We start from the raw sequence: 18463 nt of genomic DNA, 5'->3' as shown, positions 1-18463 counted from the left end.
CCCAATCTACCACTATTTTCAAGGTGGCTACTTTTGCATCAGACACCCTGTATATGTATAATAAAAAGCAGGTAATATTATTTCCAATATAAATACGATTATTACTATTACATATAGTTATGCGAAATTTTACTTGTGGTTGTTATTGCAGTATTTATAGTACACATTACCAAATTAAAAGCTCATTATGATTTATGATACAACCATATCATAAGTTGCATGGACCAATATTGTGTCTATGAGAACTATAATACATTGGTAGGTGTCAACCATAACTTGCGTAGTTGGAAGAATTATAAAAATGTGGTTGGCTCCTAAAATGACTATAACTTATAGCGAGATTGTGGTAACTGCAACCATTTGTTTCTGTCAGTGTAGCCCGTTATTTTTCTCGCCGAAAAATTAATAAGTGGCGCGTCTTAGTCCCTACCTCACCGAGGATACATCCCTCTTTATTACTATGGACTCCCGGAATCTTCCGTCTCATCGACGGCGCACGGCATATGCCGTCATTCTTACGAAGACCGTGTTTCGATCCACCGGAAAAATTTCTAATTGTGCTTTTCGCAGGTGCAATATTGGCGCAACAATGGATTTGAATTTTCGGATAGTTTGGTCTATTTTTTTACGAAATAGAGAACTACTCCGCGCCGGTTTAACTTTTTAACGAGATCGAACAAAACGCTCCGTCACTTTTTAACGCAAAGGAAACAATAATTATACTTGGACAGAGGCGGCGGAGAATAACGTTTCGTTTGCACAGCCGCGTTGAACATTCGTTGCCATATCCCGTCGGCGCGGTGGGGCCGCGGCCGCGGCTGCGGTATTCATGTACGCGGGGCTGGAAACGCCGAATGAAAATTAGATATGTGCCGGGACCAGCGGCGCGGCGTCCGGGCTGTGCGCAAAACCGTTAGCCGCTAGCGCGCTAAAATATCACAATGGCGCGGCAGGTGCATTTACCGGCTCTCGCTTTGACGACAGTCGCCAGATAGCTCTTTCATCCGGTAATTAGCCAGAGAGCTCGAGGACTTATCACCTGGCGCGATCGTGGCTGTACACGCGCGCGGAGCGGCCCGCGCGTTTCTGCTTACCGCTCTCCGAGTTATGCGAAATGAAGCGACGCCGCGGAGGAGGGAGAGGCGCTCGCTCCCTTGGTAGTCGGCGACCTCAGGCCTTAATTAATTAACACCGCGTCGAATAATAATTATCGAAATGAAAGATGATATCGGCGGGGCTTATTTATTGGTATACGATGATATCGGGGTAACGTGTAATCCGACGCGCCACGCTGCGCCTAGTTGTGGCTTCGAACCACGGCATGGCAGCCGTGAGTTGTATACGGTCGTGCCTCTCGTCGACCGATAGCGATATCCGAACGCTAATTGATACCTAAATTAATTTGTCCGAGCGGTCTCGTATTTATGGCTCTTAATTACGAGCCGCTCCGCGGGAATCTCGTAGGCGCGCGCGATCTTCGCGGATCCACGCGGAAGACGATTGTTCGCGTAAGTGAATCGCCAACCTTTATCCATTTCGACTCGCTTTCCCGTTCTCCATCACGTTTTGCCCGTCTTCGCTCATTCCCCGCCGTTTCACGACGCAGACGCGGGCGAACGCTTTATTGTTTTATTCAAGCTTCCCTCGCCGGTGGCGAGCTCGCAGCTTGGTAGCTCGAAGGGCATCCAAGACAAATTACATTCCGCGAAGATTCAATCTAGTCACGGGAATGTTCAAGTCGAGGGAGATCGTACTCGCTCGGGGAGAAATAAAAACGACGAGGGCGGTTCAGCGCCCGCGCGCGCGCGCGGTCCAGGTAGAAAGAAAGGAAGCGCGGCGTTGGAAAGCGATTTCGGATGAAGGGCAGGTCGATTCCGGACTCGTTAGGCCGGCACAAACCACAAGCGCCCGGGCATGTTCTACCAAATACGCGCGGACGAAATGGGATGTTCTCTCCCTCTCCTCCCGTGCATGTGAATTTCCTCGATATTAAAGCCCGAGCGTTTGGAGCCGTGCGACGATTGGTAGCGCGCGGCGATCTGCTTGGTGCCTGGACTTCCGATAATTATGTGCCAATTAAATTTAACGACTGTCCATTATTCCGGTCTGCGAGAGCCCCCGCCCTTACATCCTCCTCCCCTCTCGATGCCGATCCCATCACCCTTCCTTCGGCGACGTGGCCGTCGCTGCGGCCGAATCGGCAACAACCATCATCCGGATCGCAATCCAATTACTTTTTAATATTATCGGGGCGCGCCTGAAATCGAGCTGCCTTTGCGGAACGTCGCGCGACCACATTGTAAAACTACGAGGAACTCCCGCTGGCAAATAAATGCTTCCGGACTAGCTCTGCGTCCCCCTTTCTCACATACGTCGTTGTTAGGAGCCATTTGCTCGCCACGGCTCGCCATCGCTATCAAATGGAATAAAGTGCCGGCGACCAGTTCCGAGGGAAATGGCAAGTTTGGAACGTAATTTGCTACGATCGATCGCATAACTCGAAGAAAATGGGGAAGAAAGTATAATAAATAATTTTGTCCTGCCGCGCGCATTCCCGCTTGCTTTGTTCGGCTGGCCGAGCCAAAAACGTGACGTTATGTTTTATTATTCTCGCTTAAATTGTAATTACTAAAGCGTACGTTATTTTCTGTGTTATCAAGCTCGCACACATCATATCGCGTATAAGAACGCGAAAAAAGCGCGAGTATCTAGCGTTCACGTTAGAGCATCCAATTTCATGCTGTCTACTCGTGTAATTGTTTTAAAAAGTATGTCTCTCTTTCTTGTCCCTCCTCGGTTCGTCCTCGTTAAGAATTCAAGCGTTTCAACCGCAGATTAACCCGCCATCGGACCAGTGTTTGCTACCGTTTTCCAGGCTCATTAAAAGAATGGACCAAACGTGTAGCGGAGCTCTCAGCTTAATTATCATTACAGATGTAAAACATATTTAGAGAGCAATATTTACACGCATATAATTATCGACTCGTTTACGTGCAACAGCGTTTACATATCAGCGTGCCGATTTGTTTATTCCGCGAGATGTGCTCCTATCGCATTAAAATTGCCATTTAACGAATGGATAGACGGAAAAAGTAGCTTGTTATTGAAATATGTATCGAGGCGTAAAGAGTGAAATAAAACTTCGCAACGGTGCTCGAGGTCTTCAATATTCAGAGACACGTTCGACAGAGATAAAGAAAATGCGAAACGTGCATGCCAGAAGAAAAATACGATAGTACGTACTATTCTCTAATCAAATGTCGGTCATTCCTAAGCTGCACGTTGCCGGGCGGAAAATGGTTTTTCAGAAAAATTTCTCCCGCGCGCACGGCATAAAAATCTTGTCCGCGCGATATACACGCATACATCACCGAACAAGATTCACAAAATTTATATGCATATAAATCTTCGATTTACATATATATATTTTTATGTACATGTCTTTGAAATCAATTTTAAGTTCCACGATGAAATATATAAAGTTTGATTTTTCGCTCGTCCGCCAATTTGAAAAGGCATTTTATTCGAAATTCTCTCGTGTGCTCTCACGATATTGAAAATTCAAATCGTGTCGCATCATGCAGATTTATGACAGTCCCCAGTAAATAATAACAGCATGCTTATTGAAAGAAATACGAGATATGTAGAAATCTTACCATTCGTCTATCTATCGATAAATTCACGGCCGCCGCTTCTCTACGGAGAAGATGGGGCGGCAGGCAAGTTTGATATCGTAACTTCTAACATCAAGTTTAGGAATTCGTGTTGCGTGGAAATGGGTAGGGTGCTCGTCGCCGGGACAGCGAGTACAAGGAATAGTCGGTAGGGGGGTGAGCACCAACACAGAATGACCACTAAACACCTAACAACCAACAATAGCAGTCAACATTGAACATCGATAAACCAACGAAACTTAACCAACCACAAGTCACATTGTAACGGAATTCAGCGAACAGTGAAGACATAATCCACCAATACATATATGTGTGTATGTGTGTGTGTGTGTGCGCGTGTGCGTGTTTATGTGACAATTGAATATAACGTACATGTAGAATACAAAACGTACACACAATGTTAAAATGGCGCGTGAATACGTACGTGCACACGAGGAATGGCCTCTGTCACGGTGCGACGTTAAATTTCGTCGAAATAATTTAGCACTACGAGATTTGCGGAGTACCGCGCGTACTGGAATATGCCCCATCGAATCCGACCTGATTGCCAATTAGACAGAGCACTCTCGGGTCCACGTTCGCCCAATGGCGAAGGCGGCTCTTGAGCCTCGCAGAGCTCTCTCTCCCCCCACCCCCATCTCTCTCTTTCTCTCTCTTTTTCTCTTCCGTCAAAACACCAACGAGAAATACTAATTGTGTGGCACGATAAACGCAAAAGTGAGAGACACGTGTGTATGTGTATGTGTTAAAACTTAATGACACATCTTCAGAGACACCGAGTAGGGGTATAGTGACGTACCACATCGAGTACATTGAGAACGTGGTTCGCGCGGACGACACTAGTAGTAGTAGTTGTTGTTACATTGTGTGTTGTGGTCGTGGCAAGAAGAAGAAGAGGTGGAGGAGGTGTGCGGCGCCCCCGGCCAGCCGGTCGCCCGTCACACCCTGAAACAGAATAATATTGTCACTCCCCTGCGAGAGGAAATACCGTCCCTACCGACTATCTCCTCTGTAAGCGTTGTTTAACATTTAGTGCATTCGTTAACGGTATCTCGCGACGATCACATTTGTCCGCGGGTAATTACGGTACCGTCCCGATATTAGATTCGTATCACTTCAAGCCTGAAAATGTGTTCACGGTACAAGTTCAATTTATTTTCGGAACTGTCGGTAGTAATATTTGGTCTCTGTACACCGCCGTCAGATTCAAGGGGATGCTGGAGTGATTCTGCACTTTTGGCACCTTTCGCTCCTAGAACTGTCAATTCGTGAAAACATTTGTGGAACATACAAATTATGTGGCTTTTGCGTACAGACCGACAGTGTTCGACTATTCAGATTAAGTCAAAGAACAGCACGGTATCATTGAAATTAAGTTTAGGAGCTTAACAAGAAGTCTATAGGTTACCTAACCTATAACTTATTCGAGTGAATAGATTTTTTGTTAGGCTTTTGAACTTAATTTCAACGATACCACGCTGTTTTCTCAATTCGTCCGAACAGTGGGACGCTTCCGGTCTGTACGCATAAGCCTTATAATTTGTGTGTTACACAAATGTTTTCATGAATTGACAGCTCTAGATGCAAAAAGTGCCAAAAGTGCAGAATCACTCCAGCATCCCCTTTAGGACGGAAATGAAATCTCGACTTTTTAGAAAATCTATTTCCAACAAAGAAGGAAAACACGAGTTTCTATATGTAGAATCGATATGTCAATTTTGAAAATCGGTGCTAAATATGTAGATCCAACTTGGACATTTAGAGTGATCGAGATACGTCAGACGAAGTTGGCGTCTAGTTCGGAATTGAATTCTACTGTTGACGCGCGCCTTCGCGTACGAGGGTCTGACCTGGCAGTGTCGATTTCGTTTGTTACGACTCGGTTTTATCGGTGGCTCCGATACTTGGGCTCACACAGAGCAGCGGCGCGAAGTCTCGCTGTGTGGAGGATCGAAGCCCGAAAAAAGGGACGGAGCTTTATATCGAGGAAAAGGGGATTTCGGATTTGCTGGACCGTGTCCACCTCCCCCCGTTGCATCGTTTACGTCTAACACGAGCGAGCGGAGGAGCGCGCGCGCGTCCGTACACGTGAAGGAAAGGGCAGAAAGTTGGCGGGATGGGAGGAAGAGAGAAAGAGTGATGACGGTCGGTGGAGGGGAGGCTTAGAAACGGGAGCAGCGACCGGGATTTTAACGTCGAGCACACTCGTTTCGAGTCGATAGGTCCACTTCGGCTGGCTTGGGAAGCAGTCGACATGGTCCAACAACTTCCTCCCCGGCTCCTGCCTCCCCCTCCCCCTCCGCCCTTCGTCGCGCGCCCTTTCGTCCATCTAGCCGTCATCTTCGTAGCAGGAAACAGGGCGTGAGCGGATGGAAGTTTTCATACGTGGGGCGCTCACGCAATTGATAAAAACAACCCCGGTCCCCCGGCACCCCCGGCTCTTGTTAGGAAACAACTGCGGAGTTTCTTCAGCTCACTCGCCGAGGAGTGGTCGCTTGTCATCGAGTGATATTAACGATTTTTCCGCGCGATGGTCCGCGAGACACGCGCGCCGAGGAAGCTGTCGTTGTACATTTTCGCAACGTAAATTGCGGAATTGCAATAACGCGGCGTGCAATCGCGCGTGAAACACGAGGGACGACGTCGGCGAATAAATTGCGTGTGACGTAAGAGGCTCGCTCGTGTGATCTGCAGCACGTGTCTCGGTAAGAGGGATACGTGCAAGGTTTATTTAACTCCAAAAGAGGCTCCTTCGCTCCGCGCGACGGCGTGGAGATTCCGGCGGGCTGATAGCGAGATATCGCGATTACCTCCGAGTATTTAAGCAAAGACCGTAAAAATCTCCGTTCATTGCGAGGGGATTAAATATTGTCGTTACGTGCCTCGGCATGAATTGCGCGATAATGATCGTCCGTACGGTAAAACGTATTCATTTCCAACCAAGGAAAAATAAATTAAAAATAATTGCCGCACCAGAGGCGTGTACTTTGCGACGAGTGTACAGCAATTATCGTATCCGGTATCTTTCAGTGCGGTAAATTGTCGCGGCGGAAATAGGCTCGATACGATCGCGCGAGAAGATTTCCTTCTCTCCGTACTGCGAGGCACGTTCGCGATATTATTAAAAATCATTGTTTCCGTTCGCCTCCTAAAATTTGTACGGAAATAAATAGGGTGCCTGCTGGAGTAGAGAGTTGTATTACTTTCGAGGGACGGGAAAAATGGGTTCGCGCGCACGCACACAGCGGGGCGAATGTATGGATATGAATAGGCGGAAATATTACGCGGCACGGGAGAGGGTAATATTCCGAAAGAGGGAGACGAGGACGGCGAGAGGGAAAAGCGGGTTAGCGGGCGAGAGACAACGCTAGCAAGTTTACTTTGTATGCCACGCAGTGAGAAAGTTCCATCCAGCTGTTAGTCGCGTCTTCCTTAGTTTTCCTCTCGATGAAAACTCACTCGCGAGTTTGAGCTTCCGCGCACGCGCGAGCGAGTGAAGGGCAAATAACCAAATGTGGCACTTCGCCGGCGTGTAAGGACAACGCGAGGATCTAATCGCGGCGCGTAATTACGGAGCGAGCAATAAACGTAGATCCGACTTGGAAATGACTCGTCGGGTGTCGGGCTGCACGAGCGATTCTCGAAGGCTGATAGCTGTGAAAAAGAGAACGGAGTACGATGAGAACGCGATTTACGTTGAAAAATAGGATATACCGGCGAGTGGACCCAGAGAGGGGACGAGGCTTGACTGAAAGCGCGAATATCCGAGAGCTTCCTGAACTGATTTCTATTTTGTCACTCGGCCAATCGCTCGGCTCGGTATCGCTGGAAATAAATAACACCCGAATACATCATCCCCCGGATTGCCGTCATACTGGCCGCTTGTTCTCGTCGCAAATAGAACCCTCGGGAATTACGCCGCGGAGATCGGCGGCCTGGGATGGGTAGACGCGGTAATACTGGTTATCATCGCGCTGATTGCACCTCCCTCTCCCCCGCACTGCGCTCGCTACATTCATCGAGCTATCCTTCCAATGGTACCTGCACCTGACCCAGTACATTTCCACCCGAGCGCTATTCATTACGATCTACAACGATCGTTCCTTTCACGATACATCGATGTACGAAAATTGGCGAGCGGCACGGTAGGGGTTTATGCATTCATACTCGCAGACACGTCATGAATCCTTCTACTTGGTCGCGGTAGGGTGTCTCTAAAGCCCGTGCCGTGCCGAGATTACGGCGCTTCGGCAGTGAATGTACAAGTGATACGCGCTCGATGACCCGGCAATTTTCGCGGGAGAGAGCGAGTTTTACAACAAAGATCCGGCGCGTAATTTAACCGAATGGGCCGTTTTACAAATTAACTCTTCCGAACTTCTGGCTGGTCGTTACACTTCCCGTTGTAAGCGGCGCAAATTATTTTAATTGCACGCGCGAGGTCTATTTTCTTCTCTCCGAGAGAGATAAAAGCCGCGGCTGGAGTCGGGAAGGTAATTCGCGGCGGAAGACCGACGAGATCGTCGAGACCCAAAGTTATTCGGTGGGGAGGGACCGACCGTAAAACGATGATGACTGCCTCTCCCCGCGTGATATTCAACCTGAGATCGGTCGCCTGAGAAACCGGGCGAAATGTCCCACGGCCGGTGTCCCGCGCGACCTCCGTTGTTTGCGCAACCCTCAACAACCGTCGCGCACGTCTAGGCTGGCGCGTGCACTCACGGCGCAAAGGCGAATGGCAGGAGAGCAAAGCAGCCACACCTTCGAAAACGCGCTCTCCTCCGGCCTCCGTTTCTCCACGGCAGCGTGCACACGTATGTGTTTACGTTGCGAACGCGTTACGTCAGGCGGAACTAACGGTAACGAACGGTTGCGAACGTAAGAGACCGGTTCCCGTGGCAAACGACATTTCGGCCGAGCGTTGCACCGGCGGTGCGTGCGGTGAAGGGGGGCAAACTGTTTGCGCGAGATTCCGAAGGAGAGAGTGAGCAGAGCTCGCGTAGCGCTGAGGGCAAATAGGTGGATGGATGGATGGGTTGATTTATACTTGGAACACGTTCTCCGCATGACGGAGCCTCGCGCCGCGAAAGTATCAAAGGGAAGGAAATCGTTGAATTTAAATCGTACGTTTCCCGAGCCGTCAAAACAATTATGATAATTAAAATGAAGATCGATAAAGCGGCAAGAATATCGGGATGCCTAAGGGAAACCATATGGCGTGATAAATATATGAGGAAGGAAGCCAAGATCAGAATAGACGAAACCTGTGTTCGGCCAATCATGACGTTAAGCAGCAGAGACAAGAGCGGAAACCAAGAAAACCAAGAACATGGCCCGCACGACAGAGATGCGGATTCTCCGAACCATTTCTGGGAAAGGCGCTCAGAGACAGAGTATCCAACGAGATGGTCAGGAAAACCTGCGATGTTTCAGATATCGTCAGGTGGGTAAGACAGAGAAGACGTGTGACTGGAACGATCACGTATCCAGAATGGAAGAGAGAATAGCAAGAACAGCAAGAGATGGGAAACCAACATCCAGAAGACCCCCAAAAAGATGGATGGACGCTGGACATCGGGATCACAAGAGACGAATTAATCGGAAAAAAAAACAGGCTCCAAGCCTAATTTCAGAGGAAGACGGAGAAGAAGAAAATGGCGTTTCGAGACTTTTGGTAATTGCAAGGTCCCGATTCCGGGTACACGGTTGATGCGACAGGTGGAGTATGAATGGGAGGGTGGAAACGGGGGATTTACGCGAAGGCGAAAAGTTTCCCAATATTTCGCGAGAAATGCTCACGCGCGAGAGCGGTAGATAATCTGGACGATCATCTCGGCGCGACAGCTCGAAAGTTGCGGCCGTTTCGGGAGAACGTAGTGCGTACTCTGCTGGTTTATAGCAGCCCTGCGGTCGTCGGGTTCCGAGTGGTCAGAGGACGGTACTCGCTGGTGCAGCGGCGTTATCCATTTGCATCGTAACTAGTCGCGGCAGCAGCAGCAGCAGCAGCAGCAACGACAGCAGTAACGACTGTTGACGACGGCGTTATGTTGTTGTTGTTGCTGCTGTTGTTGCTGCCGCGACCGCCCAGACGCCGGCGCGTCGACCGAGTCCAAAACCGGCGACTGCATCTGCACCGTGCCGAAGGGAGGTGCGGGGGTGAGCGAGCTAGTAAATTACACGTTGACTAGGGCTGACAACCGCAATGCGTGGCACACACACGGCCGTGTGGGCGCATGGACCTCCTGCGCGAGACGCCGGTGTGTTTATGTGGCCGCTGAGTCCGAGCACTGTCAGGACGGCCTACGGCCAGCGCTCTCTCTCCCCCGTGAATTATAGACGAGCCGGCCTTAATAAAGACGCGGTGGATGCCCGAAATTCTCGCCCGGCGTTCTATCGGTCGGGCCGGGAACGCCGCGGTTCCGCGGCAAATTGCGGGCCGACGCGACGCTGCCGCTGCGTGACGTGCCGCGACGCACTCGCTCGCGTTACGCTTCGCGCGTAGCTCGTTCCGGCTGCTCGACGGAACGCTCGAGAATATATTACATTGTACTTTCTTTTATTGAGCAATAGAATTATTTAATAACGTCGGCAAGTTTTTCTTCTTGTCGAAAATAAATTCGAGAAAGGACCCAAATTCCATAATATTTAACGGTCGCGATAAATCCAGCTACCAATGGTGATATAATAATATCATACGTAAGAACTGTGGTCTCGCGCGATGCCAGTACACCGCGGATCACGCCAATTTATTCTCGTTTCTCTTTGGGGACCGACGAGATATATTGCGTAAACGCGTGTCACGCGACTATCGTTCTGACAGTGATAAAAAAAAAGATAGCAGCCGGAGCACATGCGTCTCTTTTTTTTCCCCCTTCAAGAGAATAGGTGTGTTTCGCGGTGTACGTATATCGTCGGCACCGGAGCAGTCTGGGCCGTTCAGGTCCGCGTACGCGCGAGTATCGGTGCCAAACACCGGTAGTTATGTATATCAGGGGCAGTAAAACTGATGCAAATTTATTTCAAAATTCCGACCCATTCTCGTAAAGTCGTTTTAAAACTATCCTCGTAAAACGATTTGAGACATCCCTGCCCCGCGCCGCGGACAGGGCGCGACTTCACCGCGGCGCGGTGCTGCCGTTCCTTAAGTAATTCCACATCCTGCCCTTAAGGTAATGATCATGATCGCGGGGAGCGTGCTCTCGACTGCGCCGCGGAAAATGTGCTTTATCGTAGGAACACCTCGCCTGGCATACACAACGTTACTTTAGCATAACCGATTAGTATTCATACATGGTATAAAGATAAACACGGGTCGATATGTTCAAGATGAGGAAGACACGTACTTTCGCACGAACGGAGTTTAAGAACACGGTATCTCACGTTCGTATCGCGAGCGAGTTTAACAATTTTCCACGTTACTCCCATTACACACGTACTGACGTAATCGGTGAAAAAAAAAGACCGATTTGACCCGGCAATAATAATCCCAGGGTTGGCCAAGGCTGTTCCGAAAAGAAGAGTGTGCTCTTGCTCCATGAGGTGAGATAGGCCGAACAAGCATGCCGGAGGGGAAGGAAAATTTAAGGGCAGCCGTATATTATCGCGACGAAGGGGTTGTCTGAGGTTAACTGCCAGAGCTTCGTAAGAGGGAGGATCGGCCGGTGTCGCGGGGGTGCCGGGAGGGTGCGCCATGAATATGCCGCCATTAGTCACACGCCGAACCGCGGCGTAGAAAGAGAAGTAGGTGACACGAATTTCCCGGAATTACGCGGCGCCCTATTGGTATCCCGGGGGGTAGTAACGCGAACAATTCCCCGTGAATGCGCATTTATTCCGGATCCGGCACCAGCGTGGAATCGGCGACGGCGCGCCTAAAAGCCCGGTAAAACTTGGTCGACAAGAAATTCGTCGCGTCGTTTCCTCCCCTTCCTCCACCTCCTCCCCCGTCATGAACGCGCTCAACGGTTCCCCGTTACTGACGGCGTCAAGCCACCCTGTCGAAACATTCGGGGCTCGCGGCGGCGCCCGTGTCACCGACAGACCTCATCGTTACATCTCAAAAGGCAGCAATGAAACGGTTAACTAAATTGCTACACGCTCCGGCTGTCATTCGCAGGTCCTGCTGCCACTCCGTCCTTCTATTCGTGCGCGGATATGCGAGCGATCCGTCGCTTTTAGTTGCAAATCCATCTCTGGACGCGAAACGTGACGTGGAAGGAAGAGTGTGCGATTTTGCAAAGGACGCGTCATTACGCACGAGTTTATTTAGAAAAGTCGTCGCTAATTTCGCTCATCGTTTCGTACATACGTTGCACGATTTAAATGGCAAGACAGATGAGATACACAGGAACATCATAAAGGTATCGTAAATGAGGTAATGAAAGGCACAAAGTGTCTTGGCAAGTTATATTTGGTGCCAGAAGACTCTGGTGTCTGGTGCTTCCGTCCTCGCGCCGGACGGCTCGCAATTTGTACCCCGGATAATGTTGTCGACCGGCCCTCTAATTATTCGGAAGTTTGTCTCCGTCGACTTGAGGCTCATGTTTATCGTCTTCTGAAGCCTGTTGGTATTGAACCACAATTCTTCCTCGTCGGCCCTATTCGTGATCACCTTAATGCCGCTCACGTACTGCAGAGTCTCCTCGTCTTGTGCTATTATCACGACGTTCTCCGGAGTAAATGGTTTCCCGATGTCCCAACAGGCCACGGCAGTTAATTGGACCAATTGGAAAAATATTACGCCTCTTCGAGAGGTCGCCTGCGCGCCCGCTTGGCTCGCGCGCTTGTAATTTGATTGAAATATCGCCGGTTCCCTGAACTCGCTTTGCATCAACGAAACTGTGTCCGTGTATTTTTCATGGTAGCTCGCGAGCGAGTTAAAATAAAGATATCTGAAAGTGGTAAACATCGGTGACAGATGGCGAACGACTTTTCCTCAATTAGCATACTTGTGGCCAGAGCTTCGGTCGTACTTTTATACTACGGAAATTTTCGAAATTCTTCTCGACGATGTAGAAACAGAACGGCCATATAAATAAAGAAAACATTTAACCAGCCACATTGATATCTATTATATATCTTTTTACGCTGAGCAACGACAACGTTTTTCGGATTCAACTTGTTGAGCTTTTATAGTTCCAATAGGCATCAGATCAATTGCAACTTGGATCGAAACTCATACAACGTGATGTCTTTTTTCGATTTACAAATCGACCGAGCATAAAATTATAATAATTAGCGGCGGTACCTGTGAGTAAAGTATCCAAACGGCGACAGTGACATACCGAGCGTACCGTCGGTCAGATCGAACCACTCGCCGGCGATCGTAATATTCATAGCATCCTCGTCCGGGCCAAAAGCGTTGCCACGGGTGTTGTTTACTCGCCAGGAATGGTCGCGATATAAGTCATAAATCACCAGTCCATTTTGATCCACGTCCGCCACGTAGAGATAAGTATCGAGACACGTTTTTCCGACGTCGACGATTGGCGTAACTAATGCTGCCTTCCCGTACAGCACTTGATCATCCGGTACCACGTATTTATGGATCAGCTGATCCGTGGCGAGATCGAAGATCAATATTTTCGTAGGGCAAACCGCTTTCATCATCACTCTGCCAGTATCGACCACCCATAAACGATTGCACTCGTCGATCTAAAGATTACATGCCAATCCATCAATCCTACCTATTGTTACGAAATTTAGCGTCAAATTGATGGCGGAAAAATTTTCAACGGACGAAACGGCGTACAATCGCGCGAGTGTCGCGCGTTGAAAATTTGCCCACCGCAATTTGGATGACGCCTGGTAGCAATTGTGACGTTACCGCTAGTCTGTAGACAGACACGATGCCCTCGCAACTGAACGATACGTGCCAGGACCAATTGGGGTACGGTACGAGTAAATGACCACCGGGACCATGCGCTTTAGTCACCAAAGACAAACTAATCGGTACACCGTCCAACCACTGCGGACTCGTCACGAATATGCGGCCCTGTCTGTCGATATCCACGTCTTGCGTGAAGGCATTGCCCAGCGTATAGTTTTTCCCAGTCAGAGGTACGTTTGGCCAAACCCAATCGAGATATTTCCACTGGTAAGCCACTTCGAGGTGCGACGGCCGGGACGGGTGTACGAAGCCGAGGAACAGAACGAGCACCCAAATCAATTCCATGATGCGTACGGTCGGAGGCCCATCGACCTAGGTCGCGACGCTGATCGACTGGCCGTTAATTCGTTTCGACGTCGTTTTTAGTTGTCGGGGAGCCCTCGAGCCTCAGGGTCTCGACCGTGTCCGCGATCGCGGGACCACTGTATCACGAAACGGAACATGGTTGTTCCCCGTAGTGGCATAGATCGGTTCTTTCGACAGCGACCGACAGACCCCACCCTTGTCTACGTCACGATCCCCCCATACCGCACCGATTTCGCTATTTATGGTGGCGGTGAGTGTGGTTCACCTTGAACTGGATTACTCTAGGTCCACCGTGTAACATGACTCGTTCAATAATCAGGAAGCGGCAAGAGCCTCGAGCAAAGCTCTTGGCTTCTTCCTACAATAATCTACCGTGTAACCATGTAAGTAATGCACGGCGTCTCCTTCGGAAAACAAGATCGGCCTTCTCTCGTACATAAAAAGGCATGAATCATTTTATACAGCGGATAAAAAACACGCGATGTCTCATATTTGAGAATGTTGAAAAATCTATTTTTAGATTTTTAAATTCTTAATCTTATACTATATATATATCACATATAATTATATATAATTTAATTGCATAATCCAGTGGCAAAATGATGCAAGATCGCGAACGATGATATGCAATTTAGAAAATATATTGCGACAGTGGGCATCTGGAGCTCGTTTGAAAAAAAAAGTGGAAATTTATGGTTGCGGTAATGAAACTAAAGACACGTAAGTACGTCCATTAAGCATCAGCATTTCCAATGCACGATGTTAACAGCATGAGGTTAGGCCGCGCAATATTTTATGAGCGCATGAGATTTACTATACGCGTTACGTGTCTATTTAAACCTGTTCTGTATACCGATTGTTACGCAAATCGGTGATATCAAGTTCCGCACATCAATATGAAATACCGAATGTGGTTGAGCGCACACATTAGCCACCGCGTGATCGGAAACTAGAGCAAGTGTTCGCAAACAGTGCACGTCTACCTGATATAGAACCAGGAACCTTTGTTGCATTTCCTCGAACGCGTTGCGAAAGCTATTATGAGCGCGTCTGTGTAACGTGATTTTCTGTAAATTTCATATCCGAAGTTTACTTGTGCTCCGCGAGAGACGATGCATCGAGACTTTCGCGTCCGTGAACGTTGCCCGGAGCGTTGTTCACGGATTTATTAATTGACACGCCGGCGCGCTTGCACTCGTGAGTCGCGCGGCCATTATTTTTTATCATCGGTTAAATCATTCTTGCACTTAATTCAATGCCTCCTCGCCTATTTGAATATGCATGCTCGATACGTAAAGTATATCAGTCATCGTTGTTATTATCGATCGATCATGTTACGCCACCGCGAGAGGCACAACATGAAGGTCTTGTTGCATATTCATGGAGATCATAGAAAATCACAGTGCTAACTGCGATTCCGCATACCAGCTACACGCGCCCAGCTTCTCGCTAAGTTTACGGCAGTTAATGCCAATTAAAACGCAATAAACTGGCTATGGAGGTGGTATAAACAGTGGCTGATGTGTGTCACGGCATGGGGTGATATAACGCGATGGCATTATATCACGGGACGACCACGCGTGTTTAGAACGTAACAAGGAGTTCCGCGAGTTGAGCAGAACTATTTTCCAACAGCTGTTGTAGCGCGATCACGCAACGCGCCATAAGCGGCCGCGCTTTTCATCGCGCACCCCGGCGCCCGAACTTCTTTTTTCCTCCGGTTGGGGGCTTTCGGGGGCTTGAATTGCATTACGCGTTGCGCCGTATCCGGGAAGAGAAACTACACTCGCGCCCGGCAGAAGTGAAAACCATAAATCACCTGGCTAGTCACGATTAAGCCAAACGGGAAGACAAATGGGTGGCTAATTTCAATTTTAATGCGAAGCCCAGAAGGTATCTGTTCCGTCGTGAGTTATAGCCCCACTCTTCGGGCGCGAACCGCTTTAGGGCTTATTAATAAGGAATAGTTTATCGTTTTGATTAATCACGGCCGCGCGCGCTACCCGACGATGATACCGTCGAATTGCGGTGCCGTGGCCGCGGTACATTTGCCGGATTTCCGATTGGACGCACCAGTTGAAGCGCGAATACCAGTAAAACTCGCGCGCATGAAATCGAGTGAAATTGCTCCGTGCATGAAAGCAAGAAAGTGCGAGGGAACGCGCGGCGCGGCCGCGCTCTCTCTTTCTGGCGGAAAGGCATTCGAGCGAATTAGATCGCCTAATAGCAACGACTTGGAGTATGACGGGAACTCATAAACGAATGTTTCTTTTTCTAGCCTCGGTAATCATAATGTTCTACTTCGTTCCGCGCGAGGAATGGGAGCACGGGTGTCATTAAGGTTGCGCGTTACGCGGAGCCTAAGTGGAATCGGAGGAGAACTGTAGCGTATGTGTGAGAGCTGATTAATGAAATTACAAGCGGGATGAATATTTAGAATGGAGGGAAGACGATTCCTAAGTGCGAGAGAGAAGACGTGTATCGTGAGGAGCAAGGTCTCGCTCAACTCAGCTTTGTTCGTCGAGTCTGGATCGACGGGAAGAAGCGAGGGGCAACGTGTAACGATTACGATACCGCGTTCGTTATACCTGACGGCTCGGAACTTCCAAACTGCCATTCTGCCAGAAGCTCGCGTCATGCGATTTTATATCGACGAGGTAGGAGAGAAAGTCCCGCAAGATGCGTCTCTCTTTCTACGGCTGAAACAGTTCTTCTTCTTCTTAAACTGAGTTTGGTAAACCCTCGTACAAGTCCAAGTTCTGACCGTGCGGGCGGCGTCGAAGGGACGTAAGGGCGGGGGTGCCGTAAAAGTTGGGCCAAGTCAATTTTGCAGTTGAAGTTGGTAATGCGATTTGTGCCGGAATAAATAGTTTGAGAGGAGAGCACACGGTACGCGGGGGGGGAGGGGACCCCTCTATTTCGCCTTTCTCTCGGTTCTACGCCTGTCGCGGTTGTCTCTCGAGCGACTAACCCGCCGACCAATCCACTCGAGTTTGGTGTCGCGAGCACGTCCGTTGGACTCGCCGGACATGACGTTCTCGTCGGAAGTAGCTCGACTTGAATCAAAACAACGAACGACGACTCGATGGAATGAAAAGCCGCGAGCACCATCGATGGAACAAGCCCGTTCACCAGGAAAAGCGTAACCGGGTTCCAAAGGGTGTACGCACGGCTCATAAACAGCCCTCGGCTCGTTGCTCCGACGTATGGGAATGAGATTAACGTCAATTACAGTTTTCGGACGAGGCGGGCGCGGCGCGTAAATATTCCGCCCGAGAAAAGTGCCGTGCTCTCGCGGAGGATCAAGGACGTTCACCGGTGAATCGATTTTCTATGCATTTGCTTCAAATTTGGACCATATGCTATTAATAATTCGACGGACTAAAGAATATATGAGCCAAGACAGGATGTTAGTGGGGATTCATTACGAATACAGATAAATAAATACATAAATAGATAAATAGCGATAATAGGTCAGAGATATAAATTAATTAATAAGTTAAGTATAAGAGTTAAAAAGCAGTTAAAAGTAGATAAAAGTAGATAAAAGTAAGACAATAAGTTTAGGAGTCAAAAAACGAAAATCCCGGTCTGAGCAATGTGTAGCTAATAAAATTGCTGCTTTTTCGTAAAAGTTGCAAATTGATTGACTATAAATTTCTCGAGCCGAGTAGAACTTGGAATTAAAAATGTCGATAATTGACGTTTTTAATTCCGTCTCCTATCTTATCGGCACTGATCGAGTTCGCCAGCGGCTTTAGGATCCCCTTAATTCGCGATATCTCGCTTGTCCATCCTCGACGGCTCGGCGATTTCGCGCCGCTGCGGCTCGCGGCCACGCGTCTCCTTCGGGATCTCTGAGCCGCGCGAAATTAATGACACTCTTCTCGACTCGTTACGTTACACGCAGGCGGCAAATTGCCGCGGGTCCGGGAACGTAATCCGCGAAAACGCAATAATAAGCCGGCTGCCTCGGTGAAAAACGGGTGCCGCGCGCTCCACTTCGCAGCCTCCGCGCGTCCCCCGTCCCCGACGCGCCGACTGTATCTCCGTCGCACCCTCTCCCCGCCGACACACCACTATACCGACCGTAATCCGGGAGATGAAAACTTACGCTAATTAAATCGTTAATAGCGGCGAGCGCATGCATGTAACGGCCGCGGCGGTTACTTAATCCCGAGAAAATGAAACATTCGCGGTGTCCGCGGCGCGTATCCACGGTTCCCGCTTTTCCCGCACACGTGCGCGCCAGCTGAGATACGTACTGTCGCCGCGGTGGTGCACCCACGCACGCCGGTTTCGCAAACGGGCACACTTCTCTTCCTCCCTTTCCCCCTCCCCTCCCGGTTTTTCTCCCCCGCGTTTCAGCAGACGCGTATTTAATCTTTCTCGCTCACCGCATCCGCCTCGACGCGGGGCCTCATTATATTCCGCGCGCATCCGTTTTGTCGTGCGATCCGCCGACGCTAATTCCACCCCCGGCGCGTACTGCCGCTCGAGCCTTAATGCGATCGTCGATAGCGATAAAAATGCGAGAAGTCGTGGAGTCTCTCTCTCTCTCTCGCTCTCTCTCTCTCTCTCTCTCTCTCTCTCT

General features: G+C 49.3%; 2 protein-coding genes across 4 annotated transcripts in view; both read right to left on the bottom strand.

Annotated features, from left to right (window-relative positions):
* Positions 1-18463, bottom strand: part of LOC105565275 (CUGBP Elav-like family member 4) — a 634883-nt gene that overhangs the window by 455652 nt on the left and 160768 nt on the right. The window contains exon 3 of one of the 3 annotated variants that reach the window (XM_012018330.1): positions 4474-4619. The exons of the other annotated variants lie outside the window; for them this stretch is intronic. The gene's annotated coding sequence lies outside the window, so the exon portion shown is untranslated. The remainder of the gene's footprint in view (positions 1-4473; positions 4620-18463) is intronic. 3 annotated transcript variants of the gene reach the window in all.
* Positions 11905-14097, bottom strand: LOC105565279 (major royal jelly protein 1-like). The gene is made up of 3 exons (XM_012018348.1): positions 13501-14097; positions 12922-13328; positions 11905-12565 (listed from the first exon to the last, which is right to left on the bottom strand). The coding sequence occupies exons 1-3, from the start codon at positions 13846-13848 to the stop codon at positions 12079-12081; spliced, it is 1242 nt and encodes a 413-aa protein (XP_011873738.1). The 5' UTR covers positions 13849-14097; the 3' UTR covers positions 11905-12078.

The sequence above is a fragment of the Vollenhovia emeryi genome, unplaced genomic scaffold (assembly GCF_000949405.1).
Source record: "Vollenhovia emeryi isolate VEMERY1.0 unplaced genomic scaffold, V.emery_V1.0 DF939154.1, whole genome shotgun sequence".
In the NCBI taxonomy this organism is placed as follows: Eukaryota; Metazoa; Arthropoda; class Insecta; order Hymenoptera; family Formicidae; genus Vollenhovia; species Vollenhovia emeryi.
This window is presented reverse-complemented; position numbering and strand designations above follow the sequence as displayed.

Bases quoted from the DNA above. Each gene is read 5' to 3' on its own strand.
- LOC105565279 (XM_012018348.1), bottom strand. From the start codon at position 13,848: ATGGAATTGATTTGGGTGCTCGTTCTGTTCCTCGGCTTCGTACACCCG. The intron at 13,329-13,500 runs GTAACGTCACAA...TGTAATCTTTAG, and splicing joins TGTCTGTCTACAGACTAGCG to ATCGACGAGTGCAATCGTTT. The intron at 12,566-12,921 runs GTACCGCCGCTA...TACCACTTTCAG, and splicing joins TTTGGATACTTTACTCACAG to ATATCTTTATTTTAACTCGC.